Raw genomic sequence first — 27,894 nt, 5'->3', positions numbered from 1 at the left:
GGCCTGGGGACCAAGGCATGCAGCAGAGCCCAGCAGCTAGGAGGAGAGCCTGGTCAGCTCTGCTGCTGAAGCCCAGGAAAGCTTGGAGTCCATTAGCAGAGGGGCCAGAATTGACCTCTCCTGGCCCAGCAAACTCCCTCGTATCCCAAGGGTGCCAGATCAGGGAGGCCCAATCTGTACAGTCAAATAGCATTAATGCTGCAGGCTAGCAGGTGCAAAGCCAACACAATGGCGACTTTTATTTTGGTAATGTTTTTTCTAACTGCTACCATTACCCCAGCCCAATGGAGTAATTAATAAAGCCAAAATATACTGCTTGGATTGAGAACCAGCCAGCTGGATGGCGGAAGGGAAGCCATTGCTATTGTACTAGTCTTTCAGCTTATATCGAATGATGATGTCATGCTCTGGCTGTAACATTCCGAAGCCATATCGTCCCTTGTCAAATCCTGGGATTCTTGCTTCAGGATCTTTTAGTTCCAAGTCAAAATTGGTTAACAAGATGAAAACAAACCTAAAATGATAAAATGAGCAGCTTAGTGACATATATGAGACTGACAATCCACTAGTTTTTATGCTTAGAAGGTAAATAAAGAGGTAACTGGTAGTTCTTCCTCTAGTTAAGATTGCTGGATACTTCCCATTATTAACACCCAGTTTTCAGTTTATGACTTTGCCATACTTCAACCATTTGGGTGGGAATTTTCCATGCCAGCTGCCTGCCACAGGCTGAATTATTTTGGAAAGTTTCAGAAAAAATGGTTTACTCATTTCCATGAATAACATTAGGGAAAATACATTGTACAACTTGAAGAAGTGCAATTGACAAAATATTATGTGATTATAGCATTAAAGATTTATCAGAATGCATGCATGCAATGGGGCCCAATGTAGATTGCAATGGAAAACTTAATTCTGGAATTTCCTAAGTTTTGCATCCATAATATAACTTTGACTTTACAGTCTTAATATTCTTTTGATCTAGTTTTTTTGTGTGCAGCATATGTATGAAGTTACAGTACAGCGAGGGGCCAGGAAGCATTTCCACTTTACCACCACAGTACACAATGCAGCATAAATAACTAATTCACAAGTTATTTGGAGATTTGTAATCTATGGTGTTAAAAATACATACTTGAAAAATAAATACAGATGGTTTTCCAAAAGAGTTTATATGTATGGAGGAGTAGATACAGTGTTTACAAATGATCTCAGCCTGTATTGTGTTCATACAAAGTATATGGCAGAGGCATTAGAGGTCAAAGGTTCATGTAACTCCACAAGAAGGTTCTTATCCCTAATATTAAAATTACAAGTGGCCAGAATAATTAAGTATCATAGACGCTCTGCATTTACTTACTGTTTGATGCTATTGACTGCGTGGTACTTCCCAATACATGTGTTAATTCCTGCTCCCCATGGCATGTTGTAATACTTGAGCCTTTCCCCACCTTTATAGAAATCCCTTTTCTCTGTGTTGTCTGCGGTCAGGAATCTGTCGTATTTAAATTTCTGAAAAAAAACAACACATGTCCCTCACCCAGTTATTCTCTGTCCCACAGGACTAGATGGCTATTTCTGAACACAGAAACAACCACGTGCTGTATATTGGTGTAACCCCCAAGGAGATTACCTAGATTCCTGGGGTTCTGTCTGCCGGCAGCTCAGGGAGAGGCACACTGTCCCTCGTAGGGAGGGGGAGCCAAGGCAAACTCAGAGTCTGCCTGGCAACGAATAGGGAGTGAGCTGCCCCTCCCAGGGAGTTCAGGAAAGGGGAACGGCCATTGTTTTTTCTGAGTCAGTCTGGAGTCAGCCAGGGCAAGGGAAGGACTGGCTGTGTGGGAAGCTGGTAAGGCCCAGGCCTGCGTGCAGGGTCCCCCCTGAGAACTGGCCTCTAGGGACCTGAAAGCAAGATCCCTCAGCTGGGTTTTCCTTCTTCACTGATGATTCCCAGTTTGTAGAGTTTGCTGGGAAACTTCCCCAGCCAGGCTGAGTTAGCCCTCCCGCTCCCTAGGTGAGACCAGTCACCACATGGTCTGCTCTGCTCTGTCTGCTAGTTCAGGGCTTCTGCCTGCTGTGTGTGTGTCTGGGCGCTGGGCCGGGAGACGACAGTTTGGATGTTAGTACAGTTGTGTAATCTGCACCTTAAGCCCTGCACCAAAGCAGCCTGATTCCTGCCTGAATAGGATCCCTGCTAGCAGAGATCAGCCCCTCTGCAGTGACTGAGGAGTCCAGAGTCATCTCTGAGCCGGAGGATCATTCATGGAGTTTGTGAGTGCACCATCTTTTAGTTAGTCAGGGAATTTGTTTTGGGGACCCCCTACTCCCTGAACTGTGTCCTCAAGCCAGGAAGCAAGGGTCTGGGGATTTTATAACCTGCTGCATATTAAACCTGTGGAGGGATTTACCACTTTCTCCCGCTTGTGAGTCCTTTGGACTGTACTGAACCCAGTCAGCCACACTGCTAAACCACTGCAGAGGAGAATTTTGTGGTCGTAGGTCATCAAGGGCCCCAACAAAGTACACGTACCAACAGGACACTAATCTTACATTTGCTACATCGAGTCTCATGACTGGGAAAAGTCACAGGTATTAGCAGCGTGGGCACCGGTGAACCTAAAAATAGTGTTTTACCCTGTTACGTTATAATTGTTTCCTGTTTAATATAATTATTGTGTTGAATATATTGTATGTGTTTGTGTTATTTTTTGAAGTCTCCAACTATCTGGCAAGTAAATGGGGATTACCCTGTGGTTAGAATTTTCCTCCCAAACTGCCCTGGTGACCCTGCCAGGAAGGAGTGAGGGGGGTGGAGGCACTGCCAAATAAATTCAGAGGAAAAAATAAAGAAGATACACCCTGCTGAGTGGGTGGCAGGATCCAGAAGAATCCAGACCAGTCCACCGAAACCTGTAGGCAGATTGGCATTAAAGAAGGTAATCGGGTGGAGAGCGACGCTCCATTGGTATTCTGAGATCACCTGAAATGCTCTTGTGGAGGAAAACACTAAGCTTGTTATACACCAATTGGAAGATACTCTGAGAAGTAGCAGAGGGGTAACCATGTTAGTCTGTAGCAATAAAAACAACAAGGAGTCCTGTGGCACTGTGACAGAGCAGCTGCCTTTAAGGGTAAAATCCAGCCCTGGGAGAGGGCTGAGAGCAAAGCCTGCTGCTCAGGCAGATACTGCCCATTAGGGCCCAGCTGGGGGCTGGATAAATAAGAGCTCTGGGAGTGAGGAGAAGACAGAGACACTCTTGCTCTAGCAGGGCAACAGGAAGGACGAGGGTTGCCAGATGTCCTGATTTGAACTGGACAGTCCAGTATTTGAGCTTTCTGTTCAGAAAACAAATTGAGGAAAATATAAATGAGAAAATATAAGTGTCCGGTATTTTCTAGATAAGATGTAATGTAGATTGTGATGTAATGTCAAGTGTGTCTGGTATATCTGTTGAAACCATTTGGCAGCCCTAGGAAGGACCTGGCTGCCAGGGAAGAGGGAGGCTTCCTGAGGCAGAGCAAGACTGGGGAAGCTCTGGTTTGGCTCCACTCCCAGGTTGGAGGCCTGAGGCAAGGCCTGAGTGTAGTAGGGCTGTAGAGAGAGAGTCAGGCTAGAAAGAGGTCCACACTCCCTTGCTAATGATGGGTGGCCATTTCAGACTGCAGTTTGCCCCTGTAACGGACTAGATGAAGACTGGTAATGGGTCACTGAGGCAAGGTGGGTATAGAGGAATTTGGGGTTCCCTGGGAGGGGAGAACCTCAGAGTGCAGAGACACAGACTGGTGATAAACACCTACCCCTCAGAAGGGGGTGGAAGACAACCGTAGTGGGCACTGCCAGAGGGCAGTGTCCTGAAGCGGATGCTGTGGTCCGGGGGTGATGCGGGTCCAGAAGTGGAGCATGGAGTGAGGACACAAAGAAATACCAGCCAGAGGGAGGCGTCCAGTGGGCAGATAAGAGCTAATTCCCTGTGCTACCAGCAGGAGGCACCATGGTGGTGGGTTTGCCCTGTGACAGGCACCTTGAAGACTACCAGATGCATCTGACAAAGTGGGTTTTGCCTACAAAAGCTGACACCCAAATAAATCAGTTAGTCTTTAAGGTGCCACAGGACTCCTCATGGATTCTGAGAAGTAGGGGAGACTATGATGAGACGTGCTTTCCAAAAAAAGATGTCCCGAGGAAAGTACAGATATGGATTTCCCTATCTCAGGCCACCTAACTAGACTTTAAGGAGATGAGAGGACAGTTGTCTTCTAACGAACGTGGTATAGACTGGGAGAGGGAGAACAGAGCAAAGAACACCAGCATGGGTTTGGAGATGGGAGGTTTAGTCCTAGAGGAATTCTGCAACTGTTACAGTTGGAGCCACAGTAAAATTGCAGAATTCCCCCAGGACTGGAGGTTACCAACCTCTAACCTTCGAAGTGTGTGTCCCCTGCCCTGCTGCAGTGCGACATTCAATAATTGGGTATGTTGTAGGAGCAAGAGGGGAAACGGTTTTCTTCATTTTCAAAATAAGCTATACATCATTCATCTTCTACTGTAACTTGTAAAAGGTTGTTAATGTGAAAGAGAACCATCGCTGACTATCATGAGTGCTGGGGGAACCTCTGTCTTCTGAGTGTGAAACCTCAGACCCAGCAGTTCCAAGTTCCACTGGGAATGGCACAAAATGAGGCTTGGAAGAGGCACAAGTTTCTCTCCTCATAGAGACAATGGACAAAGGCTCATGGTGGAGTACGTGGAGACCTGAATTGTGGGTGCAGGGTGATCCACCATAGCAGACACAATCAAGAGTTTCTTCCATACTGGCTTTGAAATGGGGAGTTTTCAATGATCCCACCCAGCTGGCAACAAACCCAGTCATTTCCCAGTGCTCTCCTTTGAAATCATGGAAACATCTGTCCTTCTCTAAACCTTGCCTGCCTGCAGAGCAGACAACCATGGTGACTGCGTGCTTTCATCTTGGTGACTCACATGTGGAAACCTCCAGTCATGCAAAGTAATGCAAACATATCATTCACTGGTCTATTGTTCCCGCTTGGAATTCTCCGTATCTGCGTATTCCAGTATAATGGTTAAAGGGCCTATAATCATCCAACTGGAAAACCCACCATTGTGGCTGATCTTTCTCACCTATTAGGGCACCAGCTGATTGTCCTAGAATTGCTCATATGGCTCAAACCTATTTCCTTCAATGGGGGTTTCCCCAAATAGAGACTGTGGGAATTGACCCTGGATACCTGATACATTCAAGGGTAGAGGAGAATGGACTAGCCTAAGACTCTTAAATTTGTGCATTTGTATTGACAAATTCTGAAAAATCATTAAGGGAAGGCAGCTTGGTCCAGCGTTGAGGGCACCACTCCAGGAATGAGAAGATGTGGGTTCTACTTTTCGCTCTGCTAGTGACTATGTGACCTCGGGCAAATCACTTCATCTCTTTATCTCTTTTCTCCATGTGTAACATGGCAAGAGTGATATGTGCCCATAGGCCTGCCAATGGATGGGGGCAAAGGGGACAATTGCCCTGGGGCCTGGTGATTCAAAGAGTCCTGGTTCTCTGGCTGCCGTTGTTGCTGTAGTAGCAGTGGCAGCATGCTCCGGGCCGTGGTAAGGGCTAGGAGGGGGAGTGCCATGTTTTGGGCAGTGCTGAAGACTGGCTGCTTTTGGCCCCACCCCTTCTGGAAGCCCTACCTCGCCACCTTGTCCAGGGGGCTGCAGAGGCTGTCGGCTCCACTGTGTGCCCACATTGACGTGTACTCTAGCACATATACCTACATCCCGCAGAAGGAAAGGTGTGAGGCAGCCCTGCTGGGAATCAAGGGAGTCTTTCTCAAGCATTTAACTGCACGGGAGAACTTTACTTAGTGCTAACTCTCCTCAGAGCAAGCAAACAAACGGTACTGATTGGAACACCTCTGTGGTGTCCATACTTGACAGAGGAACTATTCTGTGAGGCTCCCCAGTGTGCATCAGTAACACGAATGGCATTTTTCACTCTGGCTCCATGGCGGGGCAGTGGACTGGACTCTGACATCAGCTTGTCTCTCTCACTTGGCACCCAGCAGGGTTCAGGGTGATCTTGGAGGGAAGTGCACTTCAGTCAGAAAACGGTTGCAGGGGACCGCTTCCCTAGCAAGGAGTAGCATGAGTCTTGGCCTCCTTGTATCTGCAGAAACAATGCCAATATTCTGAGGCCATGTTCTGGAAACTCGAATGGGAAAACATTGGTTCATAAGAAGCAATAGGGAGCTGCCAGGACCCAGCCTAGCTAAGCTACCCAACTGGAGGCAGGCATTGCTCTGCAGAATCAATGTACTGACACCTGACGCGGGAACAGCATTACAAAACGTGCCAGACATGCTGTGATGATCCTTTCCCACATTTGGTCTCTAGGCTTTCACAGTGTGCAGCAACGTCTCTGGAATCACACCTTTCTAGCACTTCATTTCCCAGCGATTACAAGAGCAGTGTCTCTGCCACAGAAGTGTTTGCAGCACTAAGTAAGATAAGTTGGTCGGGCTGTTTCGCTCCTCCAAGCTTTGCTGCCCCCTCTCCCTATGATAGCCAATAGAGTCAGAGCTCTTCTTTGTTCAGTTTTCCCTTGCAGTACTCTTGGATAGCATTGCAACCTGTAGCATGTTTTCTCTGGCAGGACTACTATGTAACTCCAGCAAACACTGATTCTTATTAGGGATGTTAAATATCGATTAATAAACTAATTGAATAGTCGATGGGATTTCTATCGACTATTCGATTAGTCAATAAGCACTAGTGTGGCGTTCCGCCTTTGAAATAGACAAGACTCCCAGCATAGTTTCTCAAGCATAGTTATTCGTTTAATTGCACAGGAGAACTTTACTAATACTTTTGTGCATTTCAAAGATTGAAATGTTGCGTGGAGCCTGGGGCCAGTGGGGAAAGTGAGTCAGAGTCCCCTGCTGGCCCTAGGCTCCATGCGGCACTTCCTCTTTGAAATGCATAAGAAACGCTGTAGATTTCAAAGAAGAGGTGCTCACATGGAGCCTGGGGTCACTGAGGGATCCCGCTGGCCCCAGGCTCCTGCTGGGGCTCTTGTGTATTTCAAAGAGGAAGCGCCACCACTGTGCCCCTACCCCGTCCCACAGAGCTGGAGCTGGGAGGAACTGACTTTTATGCTGGCTCCCCCCAGCATCCTCCTCGTTCCCCTCCTTGCTGCCTCTTTGTGATACTGGCAGCAAGGGGGGGAAGCAACTAGTCGACTAATATGTCGACTATCCAATAAGCTTTTGCTTATCGGATAGTCGACTAGTCGATTAGTCACTTACATCCCTAATTCTTATATTTCAAGGCCGGAAGAGGCCATTATGATAATCTTTGCAGATGACCTGTATACTACAGGCCATAGGACACTCCCCCCACAGTAAGATAATTCTTGCCTAGGGCCCATGAGACAGACCCTCACCTATAAGCTGTCACAGCTCCAGTAAAGCTAATGGAGCTATGATTATTTACACCAGTGGATGATCGGTGCCATAGCTCATGGGCTATAGTATGTCTTTCAGCAAGATGCCCAGTGGGGATTTTAAAGACTTTGAATGATGGAAGATCCACCAAACCCCTAGATAGTCATTCCAGTGACTAATCAACCTCTGTTAAAAATCTGTGTCTCGTTTCTTGTCTGAATTTGTCATGCCTCAGGAAGATCTCATTATGCTTCATCTAATTATGCCTTCTTTTGCTCAATTAAAGAGCTGTTTGCTATCAGAAATCTCTTCCCCATGTAGGAACTTACAGAATGATCAAATATTGTTAGGGAGCCAGCTGCAGCAAGCACAGTCTCTTAGCAACACACTGGACACAGAGATCTTAAGGGGGAGGAGAGGGGAGAGACTGACTTTACTTCCTGATTGGTGGAGAGGGGGAACTAGCCGCTGTTTACTCCAGCAATAGCCATGCTGGTTGGATGCTCAACATGTTCCCTCCCTGCACCTGGCTTGGTTCTGCTTCCTGCATCTGCTATTTCTCTGCCTGCCCCTGTGCCCACCTCCGCCCACACCCTTGTCACCCCAGCTCTGCTTTCTCACCAACTCTCCAGCTCATCCATTGGCTCTGGCATTCAGCTTCTGAAGCCTGGTTCTGAGCCTCAGCTCCGGTCTCAGTTAAAGGCCCAGGCATTCTGTGATCCTAGACCTAGACTCTAGCTCACCCCATTCTAAGCTCCAGGCCTGGTTACCTCTATGGCTTTCTCCGATAGGCCCAGCTGGTCATGTGCTCAGCAGGGCCGATAGCCTTTCTGGGCCCCTGAGCAAGGCTGGATGGAGAAGGGGGAAGAGAGGCCTTGGCAGAAGGGGCAGGCCTCAGGCTAGGCAGCCCTCAGTGCTGCCCAGAGCACACCACGCAACACTCCGGCAGTGATTTAAAGGGCCCAGGGTTCCAGCCATCGCTGCTGGTGCAGTAGCGGAGGCCAGGAGCTCTGGGCCCTTTTATATTGTTGCCTCCCATCCCCACCCCACCCCCCGTTGGCAGGCCTGCATGTCCATGACAAGTATAAAGGAACAAAAAAAGTTTTTGTAGCCTGGGAAGTGTCTCAGCAACACGACATCATAAATGCAGAAACACATTTCACACCAGGAGAAAGAGGAAGCTATAAATTCCCCCAGACTGATGGGAATAGACAGAAAAGCCACTAACAGCTTGAATTCTGTGCTGGTGGAAAGTGATGAACTGACAGCCCTGGAGACTGAAGTCCTGAGTTTATCCACAAAACAGGAGCTGCACATGCAACAATTGTGCAAGTTTTCCTCACCCTGCACTATGGATGCACCTTAACTCTAAGCTATAGGGCCTGCCTTAGAGAGCGAGACTATGCTAGGGAGAGAGGTATGTCTACACTACAGAGTTCTTTCGAAAAAACTTGAGTTACATCCACACTGCAATTGCATTCTTTCGAAAGAAAATCGAAAGAACAGAGGGGTTTCTCTGACATTGGTAATCCTTATTCTATGAGGAAGAGCCCTTTTTCCGAAAGAGCTCTTTTGGAAAAAGGTGTGTGTGGACGGGGAAGAAGAAGAAGCTCTTTTGAAAAAAGAGGAAAGAGGAAAAAGCACAGGTGCCCTCGTGGCCACTCCGTCCATAGTAATCACAGCTTACATGCAAGATAGTGTCCATTCAGTGTGGACACTATCTTTCGAAAAAGCAGATGGCTTTTCCAATGTGCTTTTGCTCTCTTCCGGAAAAGCTTCTTCTGAAAGAAGCCTGCAGTCTAGACATAGTCTGAATTCACTGCATCCCTCACATGTGACTGAAGTGCAGGATTGGGGAGCAGGTCGCTCTACCACACAAACAAATTAGTTCCCTTGTTTTTTTTTGTTTTTTTTCCCCAATGAATCTTTCAGTGGAAAAATGGTATCAGGGCCCTGCATACCTTTGCATGGAATAAGCCAACTTCAAATGGCACCATGCTGTCAAGGTTTTTCTGTGCACCCCCAACTGTGACTCACTTCCCACTGTACGCTACAGCATTAAAAACTATGCAACCTGGCAAAGGGACAGATAGGGAGAGAGGTATGTCTACACTACAGAGTTTAAGCTGAGCACTTGGGCAGTCAACCCAAGAGAGATTCAAATGTTGCCCAGCTGATTAGCAGAGCACCCACAGTTGGCAGCATGTGTTTCTACTGGTGGTGCACCTCGGTACATGTCTCAGAGCACATAATAAAATGTATTCTTCAGAGAGATGGAAAAAAACAGAGGGGATGTTGATACGGAGCTGCTATTGCTGTTGAGAAAGAAGCGGTGACATGATGGGAAAAATTAGTTCAATTTTTTTCAGTCTTGTCTGAGAACCTTTCATCTTTTAAACCAATCACTCAAAGGCTGCGTCTAGACTGGCAAGAAAAACTTGCCAGCTGTCTACACTGGCTGCTTGAATTTCCGCAAGAACACTGACAATCACATGTAAGATTGTCAGTGTTCTTGCGGAAATACTATGCTGCTCCCGTTCGGGCAAAAGCCCTCTTGCGCAAAAACATTTGCGCAAGAGGGCCAGTGTAGACAACGCGGTATTGTTTTGCGCAAAAAAGCCCCGATCGTGAAAATGGAGATTGGGGCTTTCTTGCGCAAAAGCACATCTAGATTGGCACGGACGCTTTTCCGCAAAAAGTGCTTTTGCGGAAAAGCATTTGTGCCAATCTAGACGCTCTTTTCCACAAATGGCTTTTAACGGAAAAACTTTTCCATTAAAAGCATTTGCGGAAAATCATGCCAGTCTAGACGTAGCCAAAGCGTTTCATTGTGTTAAACTACTATTTGGAACCCAAACACTTTGTCTCTGAATGGAGCACAGTAACTTAACCTGCTAGAAGATGTCTCTTGACCTTACTGTATAACTGTGTCTAATGGCACTTACGTTACTATAATGCTGACATCCTTTTTGACATTTTGGCCCACGGGTGACTGCATTAGAGGAAGCAAAACCAGCTTGTTTCTTTGTTCCCTAATAGCAATTAGTACGGGTCTTACGGGGTAACACATGATTCTATATTTAAAGATTGCATCAAGTTGTTATGGCAACTGGATAGTGGAATTCCAGTCGTCATAACAAGTCAGTGTTGTCCTCGTGTATCGTTGTTTCCACAATTTCATTTTTAGAGCTTAAGCTTACATAAATTACCAGCCTTTCCCAGAACACTGAATCTGAAGGAAAAAAATAAAGCAACTCATTTGATCTTTTACAAGGCAAACTTTTCCCGTTAAAATGAGACGCAGATGATAAGAAAATGATCAAAGACATCTTAAACCTAACCAGCATTAAGCCAATTACAGAAATCCTCAGAACCCTCCAAGATGTTGGAACACCAGGATCCAGATCTAAATGTTGGCAACCAAATGTTGTTAGCCTCTGGGTGGTCATTCTTGAATGGGCCATTCCACCATGGTTTCATAGAGGTCCTCTATGGTCACTGGTATCCATGGGTGGGAACAGCAGAGAAGCTACTGTCTGAAAAGTCACATGGAATAAATTTATCTTTTATGCTCACGGGTGGCTCCCATCAAGTCAAGCCTGAGGCAACCATACAGTGTAGTAGGACAAGTCAGCAGTGCCATGTCCTTGGATAGACCTGTTTGCCCAAAGAAGAGAGAACTTTGCTCTCTCTCCCTAGCTGTGTACTTTTATGGTACTTCATCTAACCCAGTATCTGAATCTCTCGGGACATTGAAAATTCACACTGTTCTTAAAAAGGATAAAGCACAACAAGATCCCTTAGAGAAACATCCCTGTTGTGCTGCCCATATTTAGATGCTGGCTACCATCCCAGCTGAAAGGAGCTTCATGTCAGTTTGGCTTCAAACTACATGTTAGGCTGTAAAAACTAGCTCATATACCCACGTCTCTGACTTACAGTAGTAAGTCAATAGGACTCTTCACCAGTGTTCTCTGTAAGCTGTGCGCTTGTGCAGCCACTCCGGCGAGATTCAAATGCCACCCAGCTGATTAGCAGAGTGCCCACAGCTAGATTTTGCATTTCTATTGGTGGTGTGCATTTGCGAATAACATTTTATTCCACACGTGGATGGAAAAGATTAGAACATTGCTCTTCACCCAATTAAACAGACTCTTGCCTTTATGTCTTAGTTTCAGCTCTCCGAAGTGCCTGACACTCAAGGCGCACTGCACATAGTGTTACACCTTCTTCTGACACCCACATCCTCACTCTGCTGAGGAGCAGCAGATATCTAGGGCCTTCTAGGTCAGCTTTCCAGTAGAGAAGCTTAGTCACAGGGTCTGGCATGAGCTTTATTTACACATATACACCAGTGCTGAAATGAGATAATCCCAACAGCACGCAGGACAAACCCTTCCTCTAGGACAGTGTTTCTCAACCTTTTTTTATAAAGTGTCCTTTGAAAAAAAAACCTAAGTACCCCCCTTTAAAAAAAAATTCTAAGTACCCCCAGTACCTACAGTTTTCAGACACAAAACATTTTTTCTACTGTTGCAACACATTTGTTTAAACAACTTAATCGTAGCCGGGCAGGCGATGCAATTTTTCGGTGTAAAAAGTACAAAAATAATAAAGCGCTGTAAAACTTAAAAATGCAGTTTTCTCCAAATTTCAGTTGTGTTGACATACCCCCCAGATTTCTCTCGAGTACCCCTACGGGTATTCATACCGCTGGTTGAGAAACACTGGTCTAGGGCTCCCAGTCCTGGTTTCCAGGGAGCAACTCCACTTCAAGGCTTAACTCGAATCAGAGCCCAAGGCTGTGTGCCATCACTCCTGCTGCTTGCAAAGCTTCCTCGCTCCCCTGGTTGACTACAGGCAGTCCCCGAGTTATGCAGATCCGACTTACGTTGGATCCGCAGTTACGAACGGGGCCTGTATCCCTGGTCTCCAGCAGACCAGGGAGAGGAAGCAAAGCCGCGGAGCACGCGGGCAGCGGACAGCCCAGACACGTCTGGGCTGTCCACTGCCCACGTGCTCTGCGGCTTTGCTCTGCTTTGCTCCCCGTCTCCCTGGTCTGCAGACCAGGGGAACGGGGAGCAAAGCAGAGCAAAGCCGCGGAGCTTGAGGGCAGCAGGACAGCCACGGCGCGTCTGGGCTGTCCCGCTGCCCCCGTGCTCCGCGGCTTTGCTCCAGACACCTGTGGTACAGCAGCTGGGGCGCTGCCGGCTGGTCCCGTAGCGCCGCTCTGGGCGCTACGGGACCAACCCGGCAGCACCCCAGCTGCTCTGCCCCAGGCGTCCCCAAGTCAGCCGCTGCTGAAACTGACCAGTGGCTGACTACAGGAAGCCCCTGCCCCGGGCTTCCTGGAATCAGCCGCTGATCAGTTTCAGCAGCAGCTGACTTGGGGATGCCTGGGGTTCTTAAGTTGAATCTGTGTGTAAGTCAGAACTGGCGTCCAGATTCAGCCGCTGTTGAAACTGATCAGTTTCAGCAGCGGCTGAATCTGGACGCCAGTTCCGACTTACATACAGATTCAACTTAAGAACAAACCTACAGTCCCTATCTTGTACGTAACCTGGGGACTGCCTGTATACAGGAAACCTCGCATAACCCTAAGGTAACATCACCACAACCCATCTTCCCAAGAGTCAACAATGGCTCACAAACTCAGAATGTTATCTTAGAAAACTCTGTGTAACAGCACCACCTGATGATGCCTGCCAAAACAATGAGTCAATCATAACAACAGGTGTTCTAGCATTAATATTGTAATGGGGACACTGATGTTGAATGACTCTGCCACTCAACCCAGAGGAGCTGAGTAATAGATTTTCAAGATGAACGTGATAGTCAGAGCGTGAAGTGATATGACTGGAGCAGCAACCAGCAGATCCTTTGCAGTGTGTCACTGAAGCAGCAGGTGGCTGCAATGAGAGGGTGAAGTCATTCACCCACACCAGAAAGCCCTGCAGTCATTACAATGCTAGCAGCTACTGATCATACAGGACTGTGCTAATATTCCTTTGTGATGTATCCAATTGCTACAGGGTCTGCAGGGAAGGTGGGAGTTAACTCTATAGGCACAGGAGGATGGGAACAGGAAATGGTCTAGAAGAAGATCTCCAGATAGTCTGTAGTTTGGCTGTCTGGGCTGCTCCAAGGGTGGGTGGAACTTCAGCTGCAAGGGGAAGGGAGGAGGGGAACAGACTCAAACCCACCACCCTGTACTTCCTAGGCAAATGCCCTATCCCCTAAGCCACTCCAAGGCCTACCCCTGTGGTCCAGGCTTCCCCTGTTGGGCAATATACCCAGGCTGGCTCACTCACAGGGAAAAGCCAGGCCCTGCACTCAGCAACTCCTCTCCCAGAGCTTCTGAAGCGCTGCAAATAGCTCATTTGTGTGCTCAAGCTCACAGAAGGAAGGGAAGGAGCGGGGTTGGGAGTCGCTAGGGGGAAGAGGCAGGGACAGAATCACAGCACCACGGGAGTGCACTGAGCTCTGCAGCCATCGGTCTGTGCTCCTGGTCCTCAGCCACACGACCCTGTCTCGTCCCCGCAGTGTCCCCGCCACCCAGGCCCCACTCAGTCAATGCTGGCCCTTCTGCTGCCTCTGGAGTGGGACCCCACAGCTGGTGTCAGGAGAAGGACCAGCACTGACCTGTCTTGTCCAGCAGATTCCCTGGTTCAACCGGTCAGGTCCTAAGGGTGCTGGACCAGGGAGGTACAACCCGTAATTACTGAGATTAAGCTGTAAAAGAGCCCTTTCCCTCTCCCACACTGTGCTAACCACTCTGAGTACCCTGCTACTACGTCTACACTGCCTCTTTTTTGTGGAAGAGGCAATGCAAATGAAGCACTCATTAGCAACTTCTCGGGCTTCATTTGCATATTCTCTTCAGATGCTTTTTATGGAAGAGGTTTTTGCACACAAAAAAGCAGTGTAGATGGGTCCATTTTGCACAAAAAAACCCTTTTGCGCAAGAACATGTAAACTTCATTTTTTGAGGAATAAGGGTTCTTGTGCAAAAGTATTTTTTTGTGCTAAACGGACCCATTTTCACTGTTTTTTCGTGTGCATAAACCTCTTCCACAAAAAGCATCGGAAGAGAATATGCAAATAAAGCACGAGAAGTTGCTAATGAACGCTTCATTTGCATTGCCTCTTCTGCAAAAAAGAGGCAGTATAGATGTAGTGCCCTTTGCATGCCACAGATAACAGGAAAAGAAATCCCTCAGTAAATTCCAATGTAATGAGTTTATTAACCCTGTTCTCTAGATCAGCAGTTCCCAACCACCGGGCTGCGGATCAGTGCCGGGCCACGAACCACTGGCTTCTGGGCCACAGCAGCTGCCAGAGCTAAAGCCTGCTCTTCACAGCACCTCTGGGGGCTGGGCTGAGGTACAACCCGGCCTCCTCAGCTGCCGCACAGCAGCCGGCTTCAGCTGCTGCAGCTGAAGCCAGCTGTATGTGGTGGCCTGGTTACATTTTATTTGCATATTCATTATTTGCGAAATGAATATGCAAATAAAATGTTACCAGTCTGCCAAAAATTGGTGAATGGGTTTGCCCATATAAAAAAGTCTGGGAACCACTTGCTCTAGAGCCGATTATATATCACAGCATTACAAATATCTCAGCTCTCTCGGGTCACAGTCGTTCCAACACAGGCACTTCAGAAACACAAACTGCAGATGAGGACGCTAGGCTGTACTGCCCTTCAGAAAGGGGCGAAGCAGCTTCCAGTAGACGACTATGCAACCAGCACCTACCAAGCACAGGAGCTGCACCGAGATCCAGCTCCAAAATCCTGCCTTGTGGCAACATTACATGAATCACATGAAGCTTTGCTGAAATTTAATTTCAATCAGGGCAAAATATGGTCCAGGCTATTTAAATACTAGCCACTTAAGGCCACACTTCCAGAGTTCAGGTGGAGAGTTGCATGCAGCGCTCAGGTAACTTCATGTACAAATGGCCAGAATTAGTCCTCACAGGCTGTTGCCTCATTTTCCTATGTACTAGTTGGCCACAGTCACTGTGAGGATCACACTGAAGACACAAGTCCCCACTACTTCAGCTAAAAAAGCAGCCTTGCTAGCTATCAAAAGGTAATAGGCTGTTTGCTTGGTCCAGCCACTAGAGGGAGACTTGATCAAGTTCACTGGACAGCATATACATGATCACAGTAAATGTGCATGCACATTAGGCACACATATACACCCTTAACTTCTTTGAAAATATAGACCTTATTTTTAGAATGAAATAGTTAACCTAAAAGGGCATCTATTCAAACTGGCATGTTAAAGATGCCACGGTATGCCCACATCTTGAATACTGCTTGCAGATGTGGTCACCTCATCTCAAAAAAGATATACAGTAAAACCTGTGGTATCCAGCATGCTCAGGGATTAGGGCGTTCCAGTTATCTAAAAATTCCAGTTATCTGAGGGTCTCATCAACCTAAGAAAAAACAATGAACAATAATACTAAAACTCAGGTTTTTAATATTGTTATTTTTTAGTGTGAGGCAGTTGGTCTCGCATTTCTGTTTTGAGTTAAAGATGATTAGTACTTCTTAAATAAAAAAATGGTTATGCCAATCACGGTAAATCAAGTCAGGCCTGTGCACCTGAAGATGTGACAGTATTGTGGCTGAGGGCAATGCCGGTTAACAAAGTTTTCTGGTTAACAGAGTGCCGGATAACAAAGGTTTCACTGTACTCGCATTGGAAAAAGTTCAGAAAAGGGCAACAAATTATTAGGTGTTTGGAACAGCTGCCATAGGAGGAGGGATTAATAAGAGTGGGACTTTTTAGCTTAGAAAAGAGGAGACTAAGAAGGGATATAATGGAGGCCTATAAAATCATGACTGGTGTGGAGAAAGTAGATAAAGAAACATTATTTACTTGCTCCCATAACACACGAACCAGGGAGCACCAAATGAAATTAATATGTAACAGTTTTAAAACAAATAAAAGGAAGTATTTTTTCACACAATAAATAGTCAACCTGTGGAACTCCTTGCCAGGGGATGTTCTAAAGACCAGGACTTTAACAAGGTTCAGAAAAGAGATAGATAAATTCATAGAGGATAGGTTCATCAATGGCAATTAGCCAGGATGGGTAGGAATGGTGTTCCTAGCTGCTCTTTGTCAGAAGATGGAAATGGGTGGCAGGGGAAGGATCATTTGATGATTACCTGTTCTGTTCATTCCCTCTGGGCAGCTTGTATTGGCCACTGTCGGAAGACAAGGTACTAGGCTAGATGGACCTTTGGTCTGACCCAGTATGGCCGTTCTTATGTTGTTATGTTCTTAAAGATGCTAAATTCAGGTTCAGTAATACAGCCTACTATATTACGTGTGCAACTCAGAAACAACAAGGAGTCCTGTGTCATCTTAAAGACTAACAAATGTATTAGGACACCACCAGCTTTTGTGGGCCACCACGCAGTCACTGAAGTGGAATTTTCAGTGTGGCAGGGATTTATACTTACATACCAGGATGGGAGTGTGACACTGCTTTGTGGAAGATCAGTGCTAATGAGACTAATTCAATCAGGGTGGATGTGGCCCACTTCCAACAGTGCTATGAAGGTAAAGATACCAAAAGGAGTAAATTACTTTTTGTAATGAGCTAGCCATTCCCAGTCCTTATTCAGACCCATTTTGATGGTGTCAAGTTTGCATATGAATTCCAGCTCAGCACTTTAAATGCTGCAGTCTGTTTTTGAAAGTTTTTTGCTTAAGCCTGGTAACTCTCAAGTCTGTAACTGTGTGTCCAGGCAAACTGTAGTGTTCTTCTACTGGTTTTTGAATGTTAGTATTTAAGGTGCCACAGGACTCCTCGCTGATTTTGCTGAAACAGACAACCACAACTACCTCTCTCAAACATGTTCAACTCAATTGTTTTAGATAAAGCTGGGACATTGAGAGGATGATTCAGAATGACACAAAGTACCTCTGGGTCCTCATAGATTTCTGAATCCATCTGTGGGCTTAAATATGGAAAAAGACAGAGCCTGTCTTCTTTTCTCAGGCTGAATTTCCTGCCATCTGCTAGTCTCAGTTCCATGTCTGCAAGGACTTCTCTGCTGATAAAAGGAGCTGCTGTCAAACGCAGTGTTTCATTCAATACGCTGTCTGCACAAGAGGAAAAGCAAAGAGAGAATTAGGGCATCCAGTAAACAAGAGTGAGCTAACTGCAGGCTGCTTGTTTTACATCTATGCATAATGAAGGGAATTGCACACCTGCACAAAATAAATTGGCTTACTGAAGTTCCACCACATAATATACAGGCAGTCCCCGGGTTACATGGATCCGACTTGCATCGGATCCCTACTTACAAACGGGGTGAGGCAACCCCGCACTAGCTGCTTCCCCCAGCAGACCAGGGAGACGTGAAGCTAGCGCCCCCCCCCCCCCCAGCAGACCAGGGAGACGCGGAGCGGCTTTTCTCAGCAGAAGCGACGAGGAGTCCTGTGGCACCTTATAGACTAACTGAAGTGTAGGAGCATAAGCTTTCGTGGGCAAAGACCCACTTCGTCAGATGCATGTCTTATGCTCCTACACTTCAGTTAGTCTATAAGGTGCCACAGGACTCCTCGTCGCTTTTGCAGATTCAGACTAACACGGCTACCCCTCTGATACTTTTCTCAGCAGACACCTCAGCTTGAGAATAAAGGACTGAGGGAAGTGAGGTGTGGGAGAATAAAACTGAGTTCTGGAGAAATGTCTGGCTAGAGTTTCCCCTACAATATGTACCAGTTCCGACTTACATACAAATTCAACTTAAGAACAAACCTACAGTCCCTATCTTGTACGTAACCCGGGGACTGCCTGTACTACCAAATGGCGGATATAGAGGGTTTCTCTCTCTTGCCTTCCATGGGAAACTGAACTAGACATAAAGGAGGGACCATAGAAACACTATCCATGTCTTCCAGGACTTTCTCTGCCATTCTCCTGTAAAAAGGTGTGAATCCAACTGTTTGCTCCATGTGAGACACTCAGGAACTAACTGCTTTGTTACTGAATAATGTGTGCAGCTTTCTGATTGCAGAGTGGCTTGTGCTGTTAACATACATATGGTCAAAACCAAGGACAAATCCCAATCTCATTTAAAATCCATGTTTGACCAGGCTTGCATGGTGATGTGGTCTCACCACTCCGTGCTTGTTTTCTGAGCCTCAAAGCTCCATTCCACTGTGGTCAGCACCTGTGTGAAAGCCCCAAGAAATCTTCTGTCAGGCGAATGCTGCACGGATTCCACATCATCATTTTGCAGCGACAAGAATAACTTGGCTGCCACTCGTGAAGTGGTAGTGAGACCTACCAGCATTTTTGTCAATAGCTGGGGATCCATTCCCGCTTACTGGGGTGGCAGATCGCACGACACAGAAGCCATTGAAAAATGGCACCAAATGCAGATAGAAATACAAGGTGGGATGCGAAGCGATGCACCACAGGGCATTGGGACAGGGCCTAGGAGGCCCCGGGCTTCCCCACAAACCTCTGCGGCAGAAGAGAAAGAGGTGCTCTGTGGGATAGCTACCCAGAATGCTCTGCTCAGAAAGGGCTACAAGTGCTGCAAAAGTGGCCACACTGATGCGCTGGCCGCTGACAGTGTGGACACCCAATAGTGGTGTTGGTGCTGCACTGCTACTGCCAGCACTTTACATCTGCCAGTGTAGACATGGCCTCAGACCTGAAAAAGATCTGTGTGGCCCAAAAGCTTGTTTCTCTCACCAACAGACATTGATCCAATAAAAGATATTACATCACCCATGTTGCGTCTTTGGGTGCTTCTACACAGCACCCGAAACTCAAAATAAGATACGCAATATGCACTATGCAAATTGTGTCTCTTATTTGGAATCTATTTCAAAATAGCCTATTTTGAAATTTGGCACGTCTACACAATGCCAAATTTCAAAATAACGTGCTATTTTGAGCCATTACTTATCTCTTGTGCAACAAGGTTTACCAGAATGGCAAAATAGCATGCCTGTTATTTCGAAAAATATTTTGAAATACCAGGCAGCTTGTGTGGATGTGGGGTAGCTATTTTGGGATACCTCTGCAAAGGGATAGCCTTATTTTTTTTATTACAAAAGGATTTTTTTGTTTGGAACTTTAAATGAATTTATTATAAAAATATGTACAAAATGAAGATGGCCAAATCAAAATGAAGTGTTTAAACATCTGAAAAAAATGCGACATTTCAATTGACCCAATCAAAAAACAAATTGGATTTTGCCCTTTGTGAAAATTGTCAAGATTTCAACTTTTTGCCCCAATTTAGGACAATAAACTGTTTTGGAATCTTGAAAATTTGGGAAAATCTGTTCCTTCCCAGCTCTTTTAAGAACGCTGTGCTTTCATAAAAACCACAGTTGAATATTACAATAGATTCAGATTACTTGCTCATTGCAGCCAACTATTTCAAGTCATTAACTCCAGTCTAAAAGACTATACTTCATATACTAACACAGTGACTGCCACTTCTCTAATAACACTTCTTGAAAAAAGTTCTCATTAAATCTGTTCAGTGCTGCGATTAAATCTGGGGTGACTGCTCGCAAAAGCATTATTTACTCTCACTATGCAGAGAGCAGGATAAAAATCAGAATGTACCATGTAGAATCATTTTATAGAATAGAAAAACAAAAAAGAGGTGAGCACTGCGCATGCTAGATAATAGAAAACATAACAAAAGTGAAGAGATGTTCCCTTACATATGGACAAAATAAGAATTACATTTTCCCAAACAGATTACAAACCAACTTCTATGGCTTAATATTATGTCTAGCTTTGTCACTGAAGAATGGTGTATAATTAAACCTTTTTACTTTTCAGTTAGCATAAGTTAGTTAATTTAAAACATAAAACCCTGAATAGTGCCTAGCAGGCTATAGTGATAGAAATGTAGCCGTGTTAGTCTGGGGTAGCTGAAGCAAAATGCAGGACAATGTAGCACTTTAAAGACTAACAAGATGGTTTATTAGATGATGAGCTTTCGTGGGCCAGACCCACTTCCTCAGATCAAATAGTGGAAGAAAGTAGTCACAACCATATATACCAAAGGATACAATTAAAAAAAATGAACAAATATGAAAAGGACAAATTACATTGCAGAACAGGAGGGGGATGCGGGGGGGGGGAGGAAGGAAGGTAAGTGTCTGTGAATTGATGATATTAGAGGTAGGGAGAGTGGGATGTTTGTGAGTTAATGGTATTAGAGGTGATAATTGGGGAAACTATCTTGGTAATGGGTGAGATAGTTCAAATGTTTGTTGAGTCCTTTTTGGAACGTGTCGAATTTTAACATGAATGACAGTTCAGAGGATTCCCTTTCAAGTGCAGATGTAAAAGGTCTTTGTAGCAGAATGCAGGTGGTTAAGTCATTGAGAGAGTGTCCTTTCTGGTTAAAATGGCAAGAAACTGTTTTCTCTTTGTGATCTTGTCTGATATCTGTTTTGTGGGCATTAATCCTTTGGCGAAGTGTCTGAGATGTTTGTCCAATGTACATAGCAGACGGACACTTTCGGCACATGATAGCATAGATTATATTTCTGGATGCGCAGGAATATGTGTTCTTGATCTTATAACTCACTTGGTTAGGTCCAATAATGGTATCAGCAGAGTGAATATGTGGACAAAGCTGGCAACGGGGTTTGTTGCAAGGGAAGGTACCAGGGTTGGTATTAGTGTGGTATGTCCTGTGGTGGTTGGTAAGAATCATCTTGAGGTTAGGTGGTTGTCTATAGGAGACTATGGGTCTGTCTCCCAGAGCCTCTATAGCAGGCTATAGGCCAGGTTTTTAAATCTTTAAGGAATACAGTTGTGAGAGCAAGGTGAAAATGGCAGTTGCATGCCTACATTTTGACATTCATTTAGTTGGGATTTCTTCTGCAAAGCTAAACACAGCTGTATGCAGATTTTCTCTGATTTGTATGTGCAAGCACATTAATTGCACATGCAAATTAAGACTACAATTTCCTGCACATTTTGTGCCTGCAAATTTTGCCTAAATGCCTTGAAAATTGCCCCTAAGTTTCCAAAGAGAATTTAAGTCAAATGATACATGGATTTCCGGAAAAGATACGTACTAACCAAAAACAGGAGTGCTGTCCAGCATCTCTTGGCTAATGCCTTGCATCCGTTTTTGTCCTCTGTTTCTAATTACTTTCTCTAATTCACCTTGAACTGCTGCCATGGCTGCATGATGCTTTAGAAGAAACAGGAGAAGCCAAAAAACGGCAGGACCTGCATTACACTATAAATAAAACACCCACAAGGAATCAGAGTTATCGAAATTGTAAGCAGAAGAATATGAACAAACAGAACTTCCATTACATCATAAAAGGAAAATGTAAGTCAATGCCAATTCAGTTTTCATTACAAACAAAATCTTTTCAGTCAATAAATGGAAAGGAATGTGTTGGCAACACTTGAAAATTAACATAAAACGACGCCCGAAGTACTGATTTTAAAGGACGATAAGTATCTTTCAAGTTCTTGTGCATTATTAATGAGAGTATCCCAGAACTAAATGGCTGCCTCAGAAGCTTGAAAGATCACACAAGTCTGCCATTAAAAATGGGGATAGCAGAAGGAGCTGGATCAAGTATCCTACAGACATCTAAGCAGACTAGTGTATGGCAGCTAGGGATGTAAAATCCCATTTAATTAGCTAACCAGTTAAATATATCGTTTAACTGGTTAACCGATTAAAAGGTGGCAAGCAGGTGAGCTGGAAGGCCTCCCACCACAGGCAGGGGTTGCTCCAGCCCAGTCAAAGCAGCCCCTGCCTGCAGCGTCCTCCCTCTCCCCCTCACCATCACAGGCAGAGGCTGCACTGACTGGAACATCAGAACAGCCCCTGCCTGTGACGGGGCACCTGGGCCTGCAGCAGGCAGGGTCTGTGCTGGAACAGCCCCATCCGTGGTGCTGGAGCAGCCCCCTGTCTGCGGCAGGTGGGGAGCTATGGCAGCCGTACCAGTTAACCTGTTAAATCTATACATCCCTAATGGTAGTAGCAGAAAGTTAAGACATAAAATGGAACCTACCGTAGGAACCTATTGTACTCATTCTAAGATTCTCTGAAAGCAACAGGAGAGTTTACAAAGACAGCTATAGACCAGGATATAATTATCAGTGTTTCAGCTACAGTATAGAAAAGTACTTATATGCCCATTAGATAAATACTCTCACTCCCCTTTACATCCAGGCAGAAAGAATTCTATCACAGGGATTACATCCCACCAGTTGCACTGTGGTGAGTGGGATGTCATAAACACAGAAAGTGAATTCAGAGAGCCTTCACAAAGCTTATGACCCAATTAAGTCCCACATACCCCTATTTTAGTGGGTTTGGTTCCATTTCATCTGTAGAGAGCATCTCTCACTAAGTTGTATTGTGTTTAAATCTATCAGATTCAATAAAGATTAGCAAGAAAAAAGTACCACGAATTAGTCAATGTCACCATTTTATTATTTGCCCACCAGTGTTCCCTGTAAGCTGTGCACTTAGGAGGCCACTCAGGCACATTGGCACATGCCTCAATATACATAACATTCTGTACATGTATGGAAAAATCTACACTTGGATGGAAAAGATTAGAAGGAACATTATTGCCCATCCTTTAAAATACTGCTGTATATAAATGCTTCCATCAGCCTAACAAACAGTCCTTTCCAGCTCTGCTAAATCTCACAATTTTATCATATCTGGTGTTTTTCTTAAAGCCTGAGCTCTTGGAGTCATGTGATTACATAAGAATCTCAGCTTTCATTGAAAACAAAAAGTAAATTTTTAGTTTTCATGGCCACACAAAAACGACTGAAAATGCTCCAGGAAATAAAATTAAAAGAACCAGAACTACTCCTTCGTTTGACTAAAATATTATTTTGATGTCGCTCTCACAGTTTTGATTTGCGCAGTGTAGTTGTTGCCATGCTGGTCCCAGGATATTGGAAAGACAAGGTGGGCAATGTAATATCTTTGATTGGCCCACTTCTGTTGGTGAGAAAGACAAGCTTTGAAACTTACACTGAAGAAGAGCTCTGCATAAGCTTAAAAACTTGTTTTGACGTTATCTGATTAAAATAGGAACATAAAAACCATTGCTGCTGCTGCTGTTATATAATTGCCACAAATCTTATTCTAAATATGACACAGTAGTGTTAAGCATACTGCAGCCCAAAAGACCCAGAGAAAACTTTCAAGATACATGTTAGAAAAGTTTGTAAATGGCAATTAGGACTATTCAATGCTAGTTAGGCTAGAACTTTGAAATGCAAACCTCTGTTGCTAGAAGTTAGAGGCAAGGCTGAGGACAGACTTTGCCAGGCTTGAGAGGAGATTGCTCTGGGCCTTCAGAAGTGGGGGAGGGTCGGGGACTATCTTTCAGCTCTGCTGGGCGCATGTCACCTGGAGCTCCAGCAGAGATTTAAAGGGTCCTGGGTTCTGGCCACTGCCAAGGTAGTGGTGGTGGCAACTAGGAGCCCTGGACCCTTTTAAATCACCGGGCCATGGGGTAGTTGCCCCATTTGTCTACTGTCCACCACTCCCCCCGTTGGCGGCCCTGGTTAGAAATAGTACTAGTTGTGAGTGTTTGCTTAGAGATGTTAACCATGTAAAAAGACAATGCCTGGCTATTATCATAGTTATTGATGCAGAGATCAACAGGGCACTTATTGTTTGTAAGTCTTTATAAAGTTTGGGAAACCTAAGCCATAAGGATTGAGGTCTGAGTCCTAACTTGTGCACCCTGGCTAAGTCTAGGCTAAGTCTACACTGCAGGCTTCTTGCACAAGAACTTTTTGCAGAGGAGATCTTGCGCAAAACGTTCTTGCACAAGAGCGCGTCCACACTGCCATGTGCTTTTGCATAAGAGATGTGCTTTTGCGCAAGAGCATCCATCGCAGTGTGGATGCTCTCTTGTGCAAGAAAGCTCTGATGGCTATTGTAACCATCCACACATGCCATTGCTGCCCATCCACACAAACTTTTTTCGCAAGAGCTCTTGCGCAAAAAGGCTTATTCCTCGTAGAAAGAGGAATAACTCTTGCACAAAAAGCCCTGTTCTTACAATTTACTGTACTTTTTCTTGTATAAGAACGCACTTGTAGTGTGGACGCTCTGCAACTTTTTGCACAAAAACTCTGCAGTGTAGACATAGCCGCTGAGTATGATGTTGGACGTTGGACTATAACCTACGGACTAAATTCTAAAAGAGCTCTTTGCAACTACAAAGCTCACCTTCTCTGCTATGAATCTGATCTCAGAACTGTACTCATGTCTGTATGTATATTGATCTTTTAACCAGTACTCTCTCTTTTATTAAAAATATTTTATTAAAAATTTTTTAATACATTTTAGTTTAGTTAATAAGAATTGACTATAAGTGTGGATTTGGGGTTAGCAAAATATTCTTTGACTTGAGTGGCGATATGTCTGATCCTTTGCGACGGATACAAATGTAATTGACTTACATTTATAAATGCCTTTATTTTAATCAAAAGTAACTGCCCTGCTTGAAAATTAGGTGAGATAAAATGTCATTGCACTTACCAAAACAGAGTTAATTATTTATGCTACATACTTTTCTCTTAAAATTCATTTGGATTGACTATACTGTACATGCACTCCATATGGCCAGCAATGCTACTTTGCTTTTCATTTAATCATCACAAATTGCTTTAAAAAGAATGACAATATACAGAGCTGGCCATCAAGTAACTCTGCTGGCTTGACATGGGGGTGTGTTTCCTCTTCCACTTTGGATCAGCTGTGTCAACTCTACCCGAGCTCTCACTTAGTGGGGACTTTTATGATCATAATTATCGATCATTATTTATACTGTGATAATGTTTCAGGACCCCAGGCAAGGACTCCAGTGTGTTAAATAACGCTGCTGTGTAGACATAGCCTAACTGATGTTATTCCAAAATAACATAGTCCATGTCTACACAACAAGCAATTATTTTGACATAATGTTGAAATAATGTCAAGCTGGAGGACTTCCTGCTTCTACTTCTGTAACCCTCAGTTTACGAGGAGTAAGGGAAGTTGGAGGAAGAGCACTCTAATGTGGACTTCCTGCTGTATAAACAACGCCAAAAGCCAAAATAAGCTATTTTGACTTAAGCTACACAATTGACGTAGCTCAAGTTAATTAGCTTATTTCAGCTTTAGCCCTGCTGGGTAGACGTGCCCCAAGATACAGACATAAGGCCTGATCCAAGGAGACTTCAATGGATTTTCAATCAGGCCCATAAATAATAAACCATTTTGATAAACTGAGATTATTATCAGGAATGTATACACCATATCATAATATTAATACCGTGCTCTCTTTACTTTTGACCGGTAGATCTGAAAGTACTTTATCAAAGAGATTACTATTACTGCCCCCATTTCACAGATGTGGAAACTGAGGCACAGAACAGTAAAGTGACTTTCCCAAGGTCACTCAGTAGGCCAGTGGCAGAGCTAGAAACACAGCTTTGGTCTCCTAAATCCCAATCCAGTGCATTATCCAGGAGGCACACTGTTTACAAATAATTGGCAGGCTGATCCTCCACTCTTAGGGCATGTCTACACTAGGAAATTATTTCGAAATAAGTTATTTCAAAATAACTCCCAAGATCACTATTTCAAAATAAGCTTATTCCCCAAGGAAAGCGGGAGTTATTAGTTAGAAATAATCATCCCCTTATTTTGAAATAACAGGGTTGGTAGTATGGATGCTGTCCTTGTTATTCCACAGAAAGGGGAGCTATTTCAAAATAACTTCCTAGTGTAGACCAGGGCTTACACACCTGTGTAATAACTCCAGTGATGTCAGCATTTCCAAATGTGGCCTCTCATTGTAGATATCCAGGAATCTTTGGTTAAGTGCCTGAATATAAATTTAAATTAGTAGCATAAAGTATCCACTTTTGAAAATTCAGATTTAAACCCATATTAAAACTTGCTTTATAACTCTTCTGTGTGTCATAAAGAAACAACTTAAAAAAACAATGAATAGTCTAGCAGCACCTTAAAGACTAACAAAACATATAGATGATATCATGAACTTTTGTGGGCATAACCCACTTCTTACACTGTTGAGCATGGATTTTTTTCCCCCTTATTCTTATCTGAAGCATTGCCTGTTTGAATGTTTCCAGTAAAATTTCTGGATCTGAGATGTGAAAATGCTCCCTCACACTTTAAGGTCACATACAGGGTGTTTTTTTTTAGAGAGCCTGAAACGACTGTTACTTAGAAAAGGTCAGGAATACAGATGTGATCAAATATGAACTGAAAATGCCTAGGGATAGACTGTCATCTGCCATCCATCCCAGACAGTATGCGTTACTTCTCCTGGGAAAGCAGCACCTTGGCCAAGGACACAAATGCATTGTGTAAAATGAGGCACACGTCACCCCTTAGAGGTGACTGACGTTGTGTACTACCCAGCAGGTGCCTGAGGAAATGTGCACATAGAGGAGCGAATTGTGTGAACTCCTTACATCAGTGAGCAGTAGTGTTAGCAACTCTCGTGATTTTATTGTACATCTCACAGTATTTGAGGGATTTCTTAAAGCGACCGCTCCTGGATTCACTTCCTTACATGAAAATCTGACCTTCCATTCTATTTTTAATTTTTTTTCAGCCCTTGTGGTTGGAGAGAAAAGCAAGAAAATGTGAGCCCTCGTATCCAGATGGCAAATCAAAAGAACCCAGCTTTTGTTATTTATAAAACCCTGATTCCTAAGCCACTCTCATGACTTTGGGGGCCCTGGTTTGTGGTTTGTGAATCTTTGGGTTGGCAATACTGAGCTGCTTACAAAAGCAATCCCATTGACATCCCTGGGTACTTGTGTATAATGGGTTCACACACACCCCCTTTGCACACTGGGACTTATGCACAGATAGAGGCAGAGCCTCCACTGGTATCAATCATCACAGTTCCACTGATATCAATGAAGCTATGACGCTTACAGCAGTTGAGGGTTATCCCCATGGAATGTACATGCACAGAACTGATTTATTCTTGATTCACATGGCTTGTCTAATTGCACATGAACAGGTCTGCCGAAAGGAGGGTTCAAGGGGGAAGTTGCCCTGGGCCCTTGTAATTCAAACTGGCCGGAGGTCCTGGCCACTACTGTCAATACTGCAGCAGCATGGTGACCAGTGCTTTGGCCCTTTAAATTGCTGCCAGAACCCACCATGGTGCACTCCAGGTGGCACCTAGGGCTGGCTGGGGGGGCATGGCATAGCATGACACAGCATGACACGCACCAGGCAGTACTCAGAGCTGGCTGTTCACAGCCCTGCCTCTTCTGCCCCTTTCAGGAGCTCAGAGCTAGGCTCCCACTTCCTTGCCCAGGGACCTGGCAAGACTGTCGGCCACCCAGCAGGTAAGTGATCATATGCAAAAGCCCCAGGCCTAATTCTGT

At 44.8% G+C, this 27,894-nt stretch overlaps 1 protein-coding gene across 3 annotated transcripts in view; it reads right to left on the bottom strand.

The window, feature by feature from the left end:
- Nucleotides 1-208: 208 nt before the first annotated feature.
- The window catches only part of PTGIS (prostaglandin I2 synthase), a 49,089-nt gene continuing 21,403 nt past the window's right edge, over nt 209-27,894 (bottom strand). For all 3 annotated transcript variants that reach the window (XM_089769687.1, XM_075901225.2, XM_089769686.1), the window contains 4 exons: nt 21,553-21,715; nt 17,398-17,579; nt 1,361-1,512; nt 209-514 (listed from right to left, as the gene is read on the bottom strand). In XM_089769687.1, the coding sequence (XP_089625813.1) occupies nt 370-514; nt 1,361-1,512; nt 17,398-17,579; nt 21,553-21,715 (642 nt within the window). In that variant the 3' untranslated portion in view covers nt 209-369. The remainder of the gene's footprint in view (nt 515-1,360; nt 1,513-17,397; nt 17,580-21,552; nt 21,716-27,894) is intronic.

Source organism: Pelodiscus sinensis, chromosome 17, assembly GCF_052426305.1.
Source record: "Pelodiscus sinensis isolate ZL-2025 chromosome 17, ASM5242630v1, whole genome shotgun sequence".
In the NCBI taxonomy this organism is placed as follows: Eukaryota; Metazoa; Chordata; order Testudines; family Trionychidae; genus Pelodiscus; species Pelodiscus sinensis.
This window is presented reverse-complemented; position numbering and strand designations above follow the sequence as displayed.